This window comes from Triturus cristatus, chromosome 7, assembly GCF_964204655.1.
Source record: "Triturus cristatus chromosome 7, aTriCri1.1, whole genome shotgun sequence".
NCBI lineage: Eukaryota > Metazoa > Chordata > Amphibia > Caudata > Salamandridae > Triturus > Triturus cristatus.
In genome coordinates, this window is record NC_140590.1 from 1,544,323,238 (window position 1) to 1,544,340,105 (window position 16,868).

Below are 16,868 nucleotides of genomic sequence, written 5' to 3' on the forward strand. Positions count from 1 at the left end.
ACTGGCAGAGTGCCCCCAGACTGGTTTGAACTGGGCTCAGAGCCCCTTGCACAAAGAGGACAAAGATATTTTGGGGTATAAGTATCAGATCTAAAACCCCTGAACTTTAGATCCTTCCTGGAATTCAAGAGGAACCTTTGCCAAGAAGAAGAGCTGGAGAGACTGAGGAGAAGTACTGCCCTTGCTATGTGTTTGGGGTTGGCCTGCAGTTGCTGTTCTGCCAAGGCAAGAAAGGCTTTTGCTGTGTGTGGTGTCCCCTGCTTGAAGGAGATCTCTAAAGGCCTGAAGTGAGTTGGCCTCCTGTTAAGAAGTCTCAGGGACACAAAGACTTCACCCCAGCTCCTCCGAACTCTGCCGTTCTGAGTTCTGACCTGCCTTGAGGTGCCTGTGCCAGTTTTGGGCCTCTGGAGGTTGTTGCTGCTGTTTGGGAGCTGAAAGAGAGAAGAAACTCAAAGAACTACAGAAACCGACACATCGCTGTTCTTGCGGCTGTTTTTCCGATGCATCTTCTCGGCACAAGAAGAATTTCTACGCATCACCGTGCCGCTGAGAAAGCTGTCGCAGGGACTGTCATCGCGGCAAGAATCGACGCATCAGGGGATCACGGCTGAAGAGGACCGACGCAGCGCTGGGCTATGTCGCTGCATCAATCGCTGACACATCCCGAAGATCCACGCATGGTACCTGTGCGACATGCTTCCCCGACGCATCATCTGCGGACCGGAACGAAGTATCGACGCACAACTCCCCATACAGACTGAACTCGACACAAAACGTCCTATGCTGTTGCAGACCTTTTGCATCGCCTCCTCAGGGTCTCAGGAGTGTTGCATCTCTTTGTTTTCTGATGCTGCGGGCGTTTGGCTTGGTGAACTTTGACGCAACTACAGGTACTTTGGTGAAAAGTCACGCATCCATAGATTCTATGGTGCAAGTTCTTGAAACCTTTTGAAAGTCATATTTTTAACTGTGTATGTTGGATTTTTGTCGCTTTGGTCTTGTTTAGTTTAGATAAAGATACTTTCTTTTTCTAAAATGGTGTGATGTCCTTTTTTGGTGTTTCCACTGTGTTACTGTGAGTGTTGGTACAAATACTTTACACATTGCCTTTGGGATAAGTCTGTCTGCTCGTGCCAAGCTACCAAGGGGGTGAGCAGGGGTTATCTAAAGTGTGTATCCCCCTTACCCTGACTAGAAGCAAGGGTCCCTAATTGGACAAAGGTACCTACCTCTGCTAACTAGAGACCCCCATTTCTAACATTGGTGGTCAGCGGTGAGGTTTTGAACCTGTATTTGTACTTGACCCACAGCGATTGGTGTACATCACTAGTTTAGTGCAGACCACTACTTAACCACATACTGTGTTTTGTTTTTGCTCCTATTTTTGAGTAACCCTTAAATCAACCATCTTGTCTCATAAAGGTAAACCAGCAAGTCAGATGGCAGAACTGGAGTTTGATATGGAAATGTTAAGTAGTTACAAAGTAGGTCAACTAAAGCAGTTCTGCAGGAACTTTGGATGTCCCATGAAGAGCAGCTCCAGGAAGGAGGAGTTACAGAAGGCCTTAAGGGCCTGGTGGGAAGCCAGAGAGGCTGGTGAGGCAGAAGATGCAGAGGTGGATGAGGATGCACAACGGGATGGTTTCAGATCACAGGTACTGCCTGTGGGAAGAGCAGCCTCTAGGACTGGCCGCAATCATTCCTCTAGAAGGTTTTCCCCAGAGGAACTGGAGGAGAACCAAAGGGTCAGGGAGCAGGAGCTAGAAGTCCTGAGGATCAAAAGAAAGCAGATGGAAATGGAAATACAAGCCAAGGCAGAGGAGAGCAGGAGAGCTTATTTCTTGGAAGAAAATAAATTGATCTTGGCATATGAGCTGAGAATGAGAGAGCTTGATGAGGAGCTCGTGAGGCTTGTGGCCCTGAGTGTCTCAACCAAGCAAAAAGAGATGTGTGTAGCTCAGGAAGTGAGCTTGGCTGGGTTGGGGGTGGAGTTCAGCTCAGATGGTGGCAGCAACATTGTGTTATCTAGTGCTGAGGGAGAAGTACACACACCCAGAGATGTGGCACCTGACTTGAGGGAGGGGGTTAACATACAACAAGGGTTTCAGGTTTATAATGTAGCTCCAATGGTGTGCAGTGTCCCTGAAGTGGGTTGGGTAACTGACACCGGGGATCATATTCCTAGTGGTGGGAGGGACACTCTACTGACTCTAGATGAGAGGTGCAGGGAGAGGGGTTCCAACATGGTAGAAGTGTGGAGACCGCACAGAAGAGTGTGGGTTGAATGACTGTCTCAGGAGAGTGATGTGGGGTACTTGTGTGAGCACTGCATTGTGGGGCAAAGGGTAGCTTGGTTAACAACTGGGGGGCTGTATGATTCAATTGTTGGAGAGCATATTTTAAGTCCCTGTTTTCCAGAGCTATGCCAACACCCGGTGGAGTGCGAGTTCTCGGATTCCAGGGAGCTTGCGCTGGAGGCAGACCTTTTGGTGGATTCCAGAGGGTCTGAAGAAGCTTTTGGGAGTGACCCTGAAGGGGGTGGCTCAGGATTTCCCCAACCAGGTGAGGTAGGGGAGGTTTGTGGTAGCCCAGATAGGTGTAGTTGGAGGGGTGTAGGGTCCCACGTTCTGTCTCAGAGGAGAAGGAGTGGGAGTGGGCGGTGTCCCAAGGTGCCCGAAACCTAGTCCCAGGACCTGGTTGATTCCATAAGGGAATACCAGGAGGGGAGCCTAGTCTGTACTGGGAGGCCATTTCCTGAGGGGCATCCCAAGGTATTAGGTGAACTGGGGGAAGACTGCTACTGCTGTAACTAGCGTTCCACCAGGTCTGGTGTCAGGCAGCACCGCTCCAGTTGGGAGGGAGCATGAGTCCAGAGAAAGGGGTAAGAAGGGGAGACAGTGCCCAGTGGGAGGACCAGTGGGTCAGGGGTTACCCACTCTGAGGTCAGATCACCCCAGGACTGACCCTGATAAGGTCACTTATGGCCTGGGGGGTCTTCATGCTCTGTCCGGTGGACAGGAGGCTGGAGATCTGCGTCAGGCAGACTCTGGCACAGTTAATGAGGAGTGTGTTTCCCTTGGGGAGAGTTGGCATACTTCCCCAGACGTCCAAGGTTGCCAGGCACAGGTCTAGCCTAAGGGTACAAACCCTGGGTTGGAGGGCCAGGGGGTTCCCCCTGACCTGGAGGAAGGGGTGACTGCTAGCAGTGCCCCTACCAGTTTGTTTTCTGGGGGTACCGCTCCAGGTGGGAGGGTGTAGAGCTCCATAGAGGAAGACAGGGTGTGGGAGCCCACTCCAGTCTCTTGTCCAGCCTCAGGGTACAGACCCTGGGCTGCTGGGCCAGTGTCAGGATGCCATACCTGACTGGGCAGGAGGGGGAGTGGAGAAAAGGTGCCAGGCACCTGGGGCTACTGCGCCCCAATTTCTGACTCCACAGAGGTTAGAAAGGACTGTAAGGCATGAGGCCTGGCTCTCATCACCGACAGCTGTCAGTGGCCACTGTGGCTGGTTGTCCTGGTGGACAGAGTTGCCCCTGAGAGGGGGGTATGAGTTACACCTCAGGGGTGGACTGGGCCACACCACTGTGTTGGCTATGTGGGTACAGTCTACCTGTGTGGACACATTTGAGAGAAAAGTAAGTTGAGGCGCTACACAGATGGGGTCCCCAGGTGAGGAGAAGGGTTCCCCATGGGTAAGCCTAGTGGGCCCTGAGAGTATGGACAGAGGGATCCAACTGGGTTCAGGAAGGCATAGAACAGGAATAGACCCCCTTCTAGTCGGGCTAGGCTCCATGTTCTGTTGCCTCAAGCAGGGAAGCCCATCAAGGTATGATTGGTCTACCCTGGCTTTAAGCTGGAAGGGGGTTGTGTTGGAAATGGCCCTTTTGAAGGGTTATCCCCAAACGTTTTGCTTCTTCCTCCTATTTTTTTTCCTGACCTGTGGTTGTTGGCTTTAGGACTCTGGGCACTTTACCACTGCTGATCAGTGCTAAAGTGCATATGCTCTCTGTGTAAATTGTTATTGTGATTGGTTCTCCCCGATTGGTATATTTGTTTTACCAGGACTCCCTAGTAAAGTGCACTGAGTGTCCCAGGGATGGTAACTCAAACGCTACTAATGGGCTTACAGCACTGATTGTGCAACCCACATGAGCATGCCATGTCGACCTGGTAAGTGCACCCACTTACCAGGCCCTACCCTTCCTTTTTTCTTGCACATACAAAACCCTTATGGTAGGTCCAAGGTACCCCCCCCCCCTTTGGCAGGGTGCAGTGTATGTGAAAGGTAGGACATGTACTGTTGTGAGTAACATGTCCTGATGGTGAAACACTGCCAATTTCGTTTTACACTATTGAAAGGCTATCTTGCCCATAGGATAGAACGGGGAATACTTTGTAACATTTTACAAGCATATCTCCCATAGGGATAAGATGTAAAAATGGAGTTTAGTACCCCTGAACTCAGAATTTAATAACACATCTTTTAGTAAAGATGGTTTTTAAATTGTGTGTCGGAAAATACAATTTTTAGAAAGTGTCTGTTTTCTTGTTCAACCTTGCTATGTGCCTCTGCCTGTGTGTGGATTGACTGTCTGGCTTTGGAGTGACAGGGGCTGAGGTGGCTTCAGGAGTCTGGGTTAGTCAGCACTAGCCTGAATAGGCCTGATCTGCATTTGGAGTGGTGGGAGGAGTAGCACCTGTACCTTAATAGGGCTGTGCCTGCCTTCCACAATGCTGGCTCCGCCCTCCTGCTGTGTATCTGGAGCCAAGGCTCACACTAACAAAGGATGTTGTAGTGCACTGGCTCAGAGCCCCTTGCACAAACAGAACAAATACATTTTGGGGTACAAGTATCAGACCTAAAACCCCTGAACTTGAGATCATTCCTGGAATTCAAGAGGAACCTTTGCCAAGGAGAAGAGATGGAGAGACTGAGGAGAAGTACTGCCCTTGCTGTGTGTCTGGGGTTGGCCTGCAATTGCTGTTTCTGTCAAGGAAAGGAGAAGGATTGTGCTGTGTCCCCTGCTTGAAGGAGATCTCCAAGGGGCTGAAGTGAGCTGGCCTCTTGTTAAGAACTCTCAGGGACACAAAGACTTCACCCCCAGCTCCCCTGAACTCTGCTGTTGTGAGTTCTGACTTGCCTTGAGGTGCCTTTGCCAGTTTTGAGCCTCTGGAGGTTGTTGCTGCTCTTTGGGAGCTGGAAGAGAGAAGAGATTTAAAGAACTACAGAAACCGACGCATCGCTCTTCTTGCGGCTGTTTTTCTGACACATCTTCACGGCGCGAGAAGAATTTCCACGCATCGCCGTGCCGCTGCGAAAGCCGTCGCAGCGCCTGTCGTCGCAGCAAGAATCGACGCATCGAGGGATCGCGGCTGAAGAGGACAGATGCAGCGCCGGGCAACGCCGCCGCATCGATCACTGACATCTCAAAGATCCACGCATCGTACCTGTGGGACACGCTTCCCCGACGCATCACCTGCGGACCCGAACCGGCATGAAGAATTGACGCATCACGCCCCATACAGACCGGACTCGACGTAACTCGTCCTCTGCTGTCGCAGAGCTGTCACATCGCTCCTCAGGGTCTTAGGAGTGTCGCATCTCTGTTTTCCGACCTGCTGGCTGAACCTTTACTTAAGGTACTTAAGTGAAAAGTCACGCATCCATAATTTTCTATGGTGCAAGTTCCTGAAGCCTTTTGAAAATCATATTTTTAACTGTGCATGTTGGATTTTTGTTGTTTTGGTATTGTTTAGTTTAGATAAAGATACTTTATTTTTCTAAACTGGTGTGGTGTCCTTTTGTGGTGTTTCCACTGTGTTACTGTGAGTGTTGGTACAAATAATTTACACATTGCCAAGCTACCAAGGGTGTGAGCAGGGGTTATCTAAATTGTGTATCCCCCTTACCTGGACTAGAAACAAGGGTCCCTATTTGGACAAAGGTACCTACCTAGAGACCCCCATTTCTAACAAGTCAACAAAAAATGAGTCCAGACCAAAATATAAATTTACATTAAAATTGTATTAAAAACATGGTTAATTGATCAAAATAACGCAAACATGAGCTGCTAAAAACCTTACGTGACAACATTTTTCACTGTCTATAGAATAAGAATCATACTGCAATATTTGTCTTGAAGCAAACAAGGTTGTTGTCAAGCCCAAAGTGAAAAGTAAAAAATATGATGAAACCTTAGTTATGGTTACTTGTAAAGCATGACTATTATCCTAGAATGTTCAAGCACTCTAGTTTGAGGGCACAGTGAACTTCAACTGACGGTCGATAACTTGAAGAGTTAATTGGTACAATCAGCAAGTGCCTCTATATAAAATGATTAATGTGCACAGGAATATAAATTCATATAATAAAAATTACTTTAAAACAGGATTAAAACTTCTTAAAAGATGTATTTACTTAATCTTAACCCACATTTTCCTTTTTAGGCCTTACATCGAAGCTGTACAGATTTTTAAAGATCCTCACTTGGTATGAACTAACCAAGACAATATAAATAATAACATATTATATGAAATAACTCTGTTACATTTATCGTAAAGAAATCTTAGTATATACAATGACAATGTGTATAACACTTAAGTTTATCACAGAGGTTTATAGCACATATGCATAACATTACGAGCATTTGTAAAGCGCACATTCAACGGTAGGTATCTTGGCACTGAATAACAGATGTTTGTTACCAAACTCAATGGTACTTATTTTATCGACCTCAGCTGAATGAAAGGCTGAGTGGACCCACCGGGAGTTGAACCTGTGACCATGAGGTCGAACACAGGCCCCTGCTGTGGACACATTAATCCACTGAGCCACCAGACTTCAGCTGCAAATGATGCCAATGAGCTAAAGACATTTTATAAAAATGGTTCCAAAGGCAATTGAGCAACAAATAAGATTACTTTAAGAAAACAGCCTTGTATATAGACTCAAATCTATCTTGATGGTCTCAGTAGGAAAAACACATTCATTTCAAGAGGCTTACTCTAAATACATTAGTATTGGAAAACTCATACACAACACTTTTTCTATAGAAAGTTAATGTAGCAGCATCCTATAGCAATTAGAGTCCACAGATCAGTTTTATTATTTTTGTTTGTCAAGGTTTCCAATTACAAAAGGTATTACTAAAATATATTTAAAAAATGAAAATCTGTTCATTACTTGCATTAGTATACTTTTGCAAGATTTTTCAAAACCTTTTACAAAGTAGTGTTATTGTTTATACATGGAGCTTATTTTAACACATTTCTAAACTCAAGTATATCAGTGCTACATAATAATAATACCTGTGCATAAAAAACAACAAACATGATTCCCATATTAAATACTGAAAAACTTTCGGTATTGGAAAGTACGAGTAATTAGTCATCTATAGCTCATTGGATGGTACTGCCACAAAGAGACAGAAAACAAAGCAGAGGCAGTGCTATACAGTTGGTAACACAGTATTTGGGCGCTTCAATTTTTAATTTATTAATTTTCCCCTTCTGAGATATACAATTATGAAATGCTTCAGCATTTAACAATTGTATTAAACTCAATCATTTTGCTAAAAAAATATCTTTAGAATAAGCAAATAGTAAATTGCATACTGAATTATTTTACACAGGTGATAAAACACATGAATAATGAACGACCTGAAAGCTGTAGAACATGATAACTGATTTGTATGGAGTTAAGGGATCTCATATATTTGCTTCAAATACATTAAACATATATATATTTATATTACATAATAGTATAGATTTTAATTGGACAAATAATTTTATGAAAATAAAAAACTGAAATACCCCCGCCATGCATCAATAGTTTGCTATGATTTATCTAAAGCCCACTGCTGTCTGTGTAGTACACATCCAGTGAGTCAATTAAATATCTTAGTTCTCATGGTGAGTAATATAAAATTTTAACGGCCTGCACACAATTCAAATAATATTTCAAGGTTTTGGGTGTTGTTAGTGCTAAATGTCACCAGATGCCCTAACTTAGCAGTTGCTTACTTTTAAAAGTACATGAATAGCAGAAAAGAAGGTAGATGGATCTTTAAATTATACCAAATACAAGGCAGCAGTCAAGAGACTCATATGGCAGATAAGGATAATTTTCATGGAGTCTGCACATGGTCTCCATACTCATATTGGCCCATACAAGTCTCTAGCTGTAGAGTAGCTTATTTATATTACCTTCATTTGGCCTGTGCTATTTTGAATTAATTCTACCACGTATCCGGGGAGATTGATTCATGTTCTCAATCTCTTTCCAGAAAATATATATATATTTTTTCTAATGCTACACCAAGCCATCATTCTGTCAGTCACATTTTAAGAGTCCTAGTGTGAGAGGAAAAACCTTGCCATCTTCAATATGCCTATTCTTGTTTGTAATCAGCATGTTTCTAGATCACCCACCTTACTATCCTCCAAAGTACAAAGCATATATAACATGTTTGTACCTTGTCCCCAATGCCATAAAAATTTGCACAAGCCATCATTTAATCCTGGGTTGAACCATATGAATATTTTAAATAAAAAGGATTTCATAAAAATAAGTATGCAAAACAGCATTACACACCACACCATTGATTCTTTTGGAGGTAGTACCTGGTCCTTCCTTACAGAGAAGTTTTTTGTATGTCAAACCATCGTCTGTCTTTACTTATGTCTTACCTCAACTCATTTTAATTTTGGATGTCCAATCATCTCTCACATAACACGATTGTACCATCTCATGATTACATTTTTACCAGATGAAATTATCTTAATTTTCCCAACAGCATTAGAGATTTGTATCTCATAAAGGATGCACTCCGTTTTCAGACATCTTTTTATTTAGCTGCCTTAATTTTATACATGCCCTTTGCAACACACAGCCATCATTACAATTTTAACCATATTAATACCGTACAGATACAGAGTGATCACTAAGGGCATCATTACGATGCCGGTCGGACTCTCGCCCAACTGGCACTGTAGCGAAAGCGGGACACCCGACAAGGAGTCGGTGGTCCCCTGCCATTCAATGTTAACATATTTTTATTCATTTTAATGTTTATTTGAACAGATTCTTTAGATCAGTTTTTCCCAAACTGTGGTCCGCGGACCCCCAGGGGTCCGTGACACATTCCCAGGGGGTCCGCAGGAGGCAGTTTTAAAAGCACTGCAAAGGTCCTTGTCTAATTAGTAGTTTTCGAACAACAATAAAAGTGTCAAAATAAAGCCAGTGATTAATGCTCCTGCTGGAGAGATGAGAGTTGTGTCCAGTGGCAGCTTTGAGTTATCTAATGTAGCACAGAGGGTCAATATGACTACTGCAAAGAACGTGTACCATGCATTTTGAAAAACAGTATTTTATGTGCATAGGTGGGTGTGTTACTGCTTTTGTCAGAGATTCTTTTGTTACTGTGCAGTTCATAAGTGACAACCGAAATCTAGCACAGTGACCTATAAACTGCCATCAAAGAGCTGCTTGCAAACTGCATGGTACAAGTTAGTAACATGTTTTTTCCCAGTCTTTCATTATCCTGAAGCTGCTAAAAAGGTTTATTTGGGCGGAAATATATTTTTATTATTAAAGTTAATGCTAACCACTGGGTGAAGTTCTGAGTCCCAAGTTTGTGCTACTCCAGACCAAGCACTCTTTAAAAATGCCTACCAGTATGAATGCCATGTGAATCCTACACCTTGTAGTACCCTTTGCCTTATGTAACATTTTCTATACACTGATTTACACGTATGATTCATTGTCTCTATATGTGTGTGATGTAAAGTGCTCTGACATCCTACAATGGTATGAGAGATGCTATAAAACAAATGAAATACTTGTGATGGAGAGGCTATGGAGAGAAGAGAGGCACTGTTGAAGGGTGATAATAAGGGAATCATTGAAGAACCCCAACAAAGATTGTTGTTTCCTAGTGCATAGTAAGGTCTTCATTTACTATTCGTTAAAAGCTAATACAATTTATATATAATGATATATGTGTTTTAGAATGCACCATTGTTTCCTAAATTTCTTGGGGGGAGAGCCTTCCAAAGCACCCTTTGTAGTGGTCAGGCTCACTCACTGCACTTGGTGCGCACCGTATGGCGACAGGTTTGAAAACATTTGCCAGGGCTGCTTTGGGTTTCCAGTCTGGCCCTGGCAGGAGCTGGAGCCCCGTACTGCGAAATAAAACCAACCAATTAAAAGTTAGTCACGGAGTTGCAGCACCAACCTTCCCATTAAATGGTTTTGTTTTTTGCAAATTCTTTGAATATAAAATACTAAGGGGGATATTTACAACAGAAGTGGCAGAGCATGTGGTTAGCCTCCTTGGCTTAACGATAGGCTCCGCCACTTCAGAAACGCAGGGCTGCACCATATTTACAAGAATATGGTGCAGCCCTGCGTTTTCCCCAGTGCTGGTGCTCCACTTAGCAGTGGAGTGCCAACGCAGGCACCCTTGCACTATGGCAAGGGTGTGTGCATGCAGGGGAAGATTCTTTATGTACAGGAAGGTCCCCCTTCCTGCACATAATCTTGAAATGCCGTTTTGTCACTTCTATGTGTGCTGCTTAATGCAGCACACATGCAAGTTACAAAATAGCATTTTTTAAAAAGATTGTTTATGTGCAGGATGGGTCATCTTCCTGAACATAAACAATCCAAGGCGTTTTGCTTTTTCCATGTGTGCTGTACAAGGCAAGCCACATGGAAAAAGCAAAAAAAAGGAGAAAAAAAGGATTTCTCTTCGTTTTGCCAAGTTAAGACCTGGTTTTCCCTGGTCTTAATTTTGTCGCTGCCTACTATTTATGCTGCCCTTGTAAATAGGGGGCAATGTCAAAATCAATGGTGTTGCGGTGGAACGCCCACTGCAACACCCACTGCCCACCCCTTTCACGCTAAGCATTGCGTGACAAGGGGCCTTATTTAAAAGGCAGCATTAAATCATGTTATATGGCTTAACGCTGCCTTGTAAATAAGGCAAAGCCTCTATCGCCACGATAACGTCACAAAAAGTGTGCATGTGTGTTTATTTTTTGGGAATTACTGTTTTAATGTTTGAAATTTATATCATACAAATTGCTTGGGGGGTCCCCGGTTTCCAGTGGTGACTCAATGGGGGTACTCAGAGTCAAAAGTTTGGGAACCACTGCTTTAGATAGTTTGTTGGGTTTTTTCCAAAGAGGTATTCACAAACTAATTACCTTGAAAACTGATTATATTAGACAACACACAAATAACTTCTTGGGTCTGAGCAACTTTAAAACCTGAGCATGAAAAGAAGAATACTGTGATCAAGCTGTGTCTAGGCTGACAATGCCCTCGTGAGGAAAGGAATCCCTTTCAGGACGAATGCCCTCACTCACCAAGATGAAGCTGACCATTTTGCCTGGGGATCATGACGAAGGCCATTTTGTAGAGTAGGTTTTAAGATTGAATTGGCATCAAGCATATATAACTGAACAAGCAAAAACTGTGCACAACTGTTCATTCTAAATCACAGACATTTTTAGAGTGGAGTATTTGCCAATAACCTTTTCATTGTCCTAAATGTTCTTTAGGAGGCAAAGGGCACTATACTTCCAAATTAAACTTAGATGAAAATTTGAAAATCAGGCTACCCACAAGAAATTAAAAGATGAAAACTCCAATATTTGTATTCACTCACATAAGTAAAGATGCTGCACTGCCAAGTAGCCACTTGTTTACCCTAACACTAGTGTTCAATTTTTAAAATGTAACTAATGAAAAACTATTTTAAAAAAAATAAAAAAAGGACGGCAATCCAACACAGGAGAATGTGCATGATTTTTCATTGGCAAATATTTTGTTATTAAGATTTTGTCAGCTAATTTGCAATAAAGCTGGTTAATATCCAACGAGACCAACAGAAAATTAAAATGTGTCACTGTTTATAATGTTTTGACTTTCTATTAACAACTGTATTTTTGGGTGGAAGACCAGGGGAGTACGGTAAGGTGTACCATGACTTGTATGTACTGTACCATCCTAGCAAGCCAAAGGCAGTTCCAAACAATTTTTGGTCCACTTCGTGAAAATACAGAGCAGTGCATAAATACATCCAAAGAAAAATTAAGGACAGTATACCTAAGAAAACAAACAAAACACTAATTAGGACATCAATCTTCCGGTTTCTGTCCAGCTTCAGGTCATGTATCACAGTTGTTTCTTCTACAATTAATAGAACACAGTATGGAAGCAGGAAGGAGTGTCCTGAAATATCAAATCCATACCAAAAGCCACCACCAATTATGCATTCTCTTCGGCTTCCTTGTTCCAATACAACTTCAAGAGCTGTTGAATTGTAACAATTTCCAGTTAAGTTTTCGATGAAAAGAAAAAACTGAGTACATGTATACCAAACAGCTGTTCCAACAAGTAGAGAGGTCATTCGCCGTAAAACATCCTTAATGTTTCGTGTCAGAGAAAAAGTTGTGGCAGCAATGAAAGGCAAAAGAAGCCATAACGTCCAACCCCATGCTAGTTTGACAAAGTACCTGGCAGGAGAATGGGAGAAAAACAAAGTACATTATTATCTCAATTGCTATTTGTGTGAAATTGCATTATAATCAAAAGAGAAAATGGTGCAGTAATTTTAAAATTGAGTTGTTATCCTGGTTTTATGAATCATAATTAATTAGTGAACTTATATGCACACTCTTTAAAAAAATTTCAACAGAATAACAAGCCTTAATTGAAGGAAGCATGTGCAAATACAAAAACGGAGGACAAGAGGAAATAAAATTCAATTGATGAAATAAAGGCACAATCAATTTGATATGTGGAGCTTTAAATGTGTAGCCAAGAAAACATAAAATGCATCATATATTGGCTTAAAAATCAATAAACTTCAGAATCAAGGAAAAACAGGGTTTTTGAAAAGTTAAAAAGAGTAAAATAATTCCCATTTTGAATGTAATAAAACTGTGCTTGTGAGGATTGTCCATCCAATGTAAGCTTAGTTGTGCACCTGCCCCAGTTAATGTCATAAAGTGGGCTTTACCTGAAGACTTGGACAACACGAAATTCCTTGCGGGATGACATCAACTAAATAAATTGTTGCTTAACTAACCTTTTATATGGTTTGTGAAAATTCTGTGGCATAGAAAAGACATCCAGTCGTCCAATTTTTTCAAATGAATTAATTAAATATATATGACAACCATTTGGCCTTGCTAATAGTGCACACATTGATACAATCAGTGATTATATCTTGCATCAAAGCTGCTTGGGTAGTCAACCAAATGGAAAACCAGAGCAGGTAGGGAGCAGGATGAATAATGTTTTCTACAAAGGAGTTCTGATTGGGAGAACATAAAATTGACTAAAGAAATCGATTCTCTTCAAGTCGCCGACCAGTCACTGGGTCCTTATCCCACCTCCAGCTCCATATATTACAGCAGAAATACATATATCATAACAATTAACCCCTAACCAATCAATTATCTTCGCTAAATTAATAATAAAAAGGAGATTCTTTTGCAGCAACAGATTTGACCAACTGGCAGTATAATCAAACCATAAACCTAAGTAGTTAAAACAGGGTACTTTGCCTAACACTAGATCATTAACAAAAAATATCCTGGACTCAGCAGACCTTGGCCCTTGGATTAAAATAGGATTTAGAATGATATGTAAGAAGTCATTTCCGATTTCAACCCATTGGCTGTACGAGCGATTAGAACCGTATCGCCATCATACAATAACACTGCAATTACTTTCCTCCCAATTTTGGGAGTGCCCGATTGTTGACTGCTTAAAAAGGCACTTAAGTTGTTAGTATACACATTTTTTTTTATTTAAAGACTGGACTCCTAAATAGTTTAAATGAGTTACTAAGCACCCCATCCGTGTTAACTCTCACCTGACCCAATAGAAACCAATTTAGACACCTGAAATACTCTATTGGCTCATCAACACCAATATGCTCCAGGATCAATCCAAGCTTTTCTCTATCGACTTTGTCAAAAGCTGTGATGAAGTTCATTAAAGTGATTACCCTTGCACATACACATACTTGCTAATTATAAAATAAATTGTTGCACAGTGCTCAGGCCAGATTTTAACAAGCATTTGCAAGAGTTTAAGCTATTGGCATTGTAAATGACAATGCCTTTTATTAATCGGTTTTAAATTATTAACACATAAATAAAAGGCATGGTCATTTACAACGCATATAGTTCAAACTCTTGTAAATGCGAGACCTATTTTATTTTAAAGAAGTGGCCATATTGTCCCGGGCTGCTTGGAAAGTGACAGCACCCATGGCACGCTGAATGTTGCAGGAAAGCATGTCCTGCCTGCAATGGGAGAAACTCATTAAAGAAAATAGTGCTTACAGATTAAATAAGACTACTGTGTAACAACTGAAGTAAAAGGGCCAGTCCTCATGGTAAGGTAAGTGGGAAGTGTTATTAAGCACCAAGAGTTGCGCTTCGGACTCCTGAGGCGGAAGCCGGGAGAATGCATAACCCTGTTTTTTAATTCAACAAAAACTTTTAAAATACTGTAAATTTCGTGTTCCTATCACCCCCACCCCCCCTACCTGCACTTCTTGGCTTCTCGTTCACAGCGCTCCTCGCTGCAACGACCCCTCACCTCCAGACCCCATTCTCGAGCGCGAGGCGCGCCACAGACACGCCCACTCTGTTGGCCACGCCCCCTCGACCCCTGGTATATATAAGCGAGCGCTGAACCAGCCGCTTCACTAGCTTTTGGACTCCTGAGGCGGAAGCCGGGAGAATGCATAACCCTGTTTTTTAATTCAACAAAAACTTTTAAAATACTGTAAATTTCGTGTTCCTATCACCCCCACCCCCCCTACCTGCACTTCTTGGCTTCTCGTTCACAGCGCTCCTCGCTGCAACGACCCCTCACCTCCAGACGCCATTCTCGAGCGCGAGGCGCGCCACAGACACGCCCACTCTGTTGGCCACGCCCCTTTCTACTCCCCGCCTCACGACCATAAATATGTGTCTTGGTAGGAAGCGCAGCGGACGAGCGCAGCGGGCGCGACGATTGCGCGCCGAAGGCGCGCCTAAGGCAAGCCCGTCTGCGCCCGTCCGCGACCGGCCGGGACTAGGGGCCTTACACTCTGCCCCACCCATCACCTATAGCCCGGACCTACTTCGCAGCTACCAGGGCCCCTGGCCTATCACGACCAGTACCAGCTCTCGCATTTCTGCTCTCGGTATTGCCTCCCTCTCTTCCTCTCACCCCCCTCCTATTCTGGACACCCCGCCTACGACCTGTAGGGCTGCTCCTTTGCCAAACCCTAAAACCATCACAGCCCTCTACCTCAACACCCGTTCTGCTGTTGCCCACTCGCACGAACTCTCGGTCCTATTGGACTTACAGGCCCCTGATCTCCTTTTCCTAACTGAGACCTGGTTCTGCGATGACTCCCTCCCCGCACTCCTATCCACTCTTCCTGCCTCCTACTACGCCCTCAGGGCTGACCGCCCTTCGGGCAGAGCCGGGGGCGGCGTGGCAGTCATCGCACGCACCGACTTCCCTTTCCAAATTCTCCCTCTACCTAACATTGCCACCACCGATTTCTTGGTGATCCGCACGGTGTCCACCTCCCCTCCTCTTACCTGTTTCCTTACCTATCGTCCTCCCCAGTCCCCCGTGCAGTTTCTCCCAGATTTTTTGGAGGTCCTGACTACCATTGCAATCAACAACTCCTCCATCCTGCTCCTTGGCGACTTTAATTTTTGGCCTTCCGATCCTGCCGAATGTCTGTCATCTAAGGATTTCTCTGAAACCCTCCACTCCCTCAATTTCACTCCCCACGTTCACACCCCCACTCACATCAAGGGTCACCAGCTTGACCAAATCTGGTCCCTAAACTGTCCTGTGGAATCCTTATCTATCTCCCCTTGCACTTGGTCCGACCATCATTTGATTTCATTTCTCCTTCCTATCCTCCCCCCTGCTATGCCCCCCCGACCCAAAAACATCTGGGTCCGATCATGGGGCCGAGTCAACCTTGAGAATCTCTCCTCTCTCCTTGCTGGCTCTCTCCCGCCTCTTCAGGGCCTCACCACCGTCTCCCAGGCTGATGCTATAGACCAGTGGCTCTCCCGCAGCTGCGACTCCGTTGCCCCGCTCAAACGCATTACCTCTAAACGCGACAAAGACGCCAACCGGTGGTTTACCCAAGAACTTAAAGCCACCAAACTTATTGTTCGCCGCGCAGAGCGGGCGTGGAGAAGAAATTACTGCCCCACTTTGAAACTGGAATATATCAACATTCTTAACCAGTACAAACAAAACATCCTGGAGGCCAAAACAGCTTATTTTTCCTCCAAAATCTTAGCAGCGGAGAACCAGTCCAAGGAGATCTTTTCCATCGTTCACAATCTGGCATTCTCGGACAGAACTACGCTTAAACCTGCCCCGTCAGATGACCTCTGTCTCTCTCTTAATAATTATTTCACCCAGAAAATTATCACCATCAAGGCCAACATCCCCCCACCCCCCCCCTCTTTTGTTGATCCCCAATGTCCCCCTCCCAAAGGCAAACTAACCACCTTTCCCCCTATCACTCGGGAAAACTTGACTTCACTGGTGCCTCTGATCAAATCTGGCTCCCCTCTAGATCCTTGTCCTGCCCATATCCTCCGCCACATCTTTGTCTCCTGTCCAGATCCCCCCATTCACCTCCTCAACAGCTCCCTCGCGCAAGGCATAGTTCCTAGTTCCATGAAGTCTGCGGTAATTGTGCCCATCCTGAAAAAACCTGGGGCAGACCCCTCTGTCCCTGCCAATTTCCGCCCCATCTCCCTTCTGCCATTTCTAGCTAAGGTGCTCGAGCGCCACGTCACCTGCGCTCTGAGCTC

General features: G+C 44.0%; 1 protein-coding gene across 1 annotated transcript in view; it reads right to left on the bottom strand.

Moving 5' to 3' along the window:
- Positions 1–6,005: 6,005 nt before the first annotated feature.
- Positions 6,006–16,868, bottom strand: part of FITM2 (fat storage inducing transmembrane protein 2) — a 53,120-nt gene continuing 42,257 nt past the window's right edge. Inside the window, exon 2 of the mRNA XM_085619315.1 lies at positions 6,006–12,521. Coding sequence (XP_085475441.1) covers positions 11,909–12,521 — 613 coding nt within the window. The 3' untranslated portion in view covers positions 6,006–11,908. The remainder of the gene's footprint in view (positions 12,522–16,868) is intronic.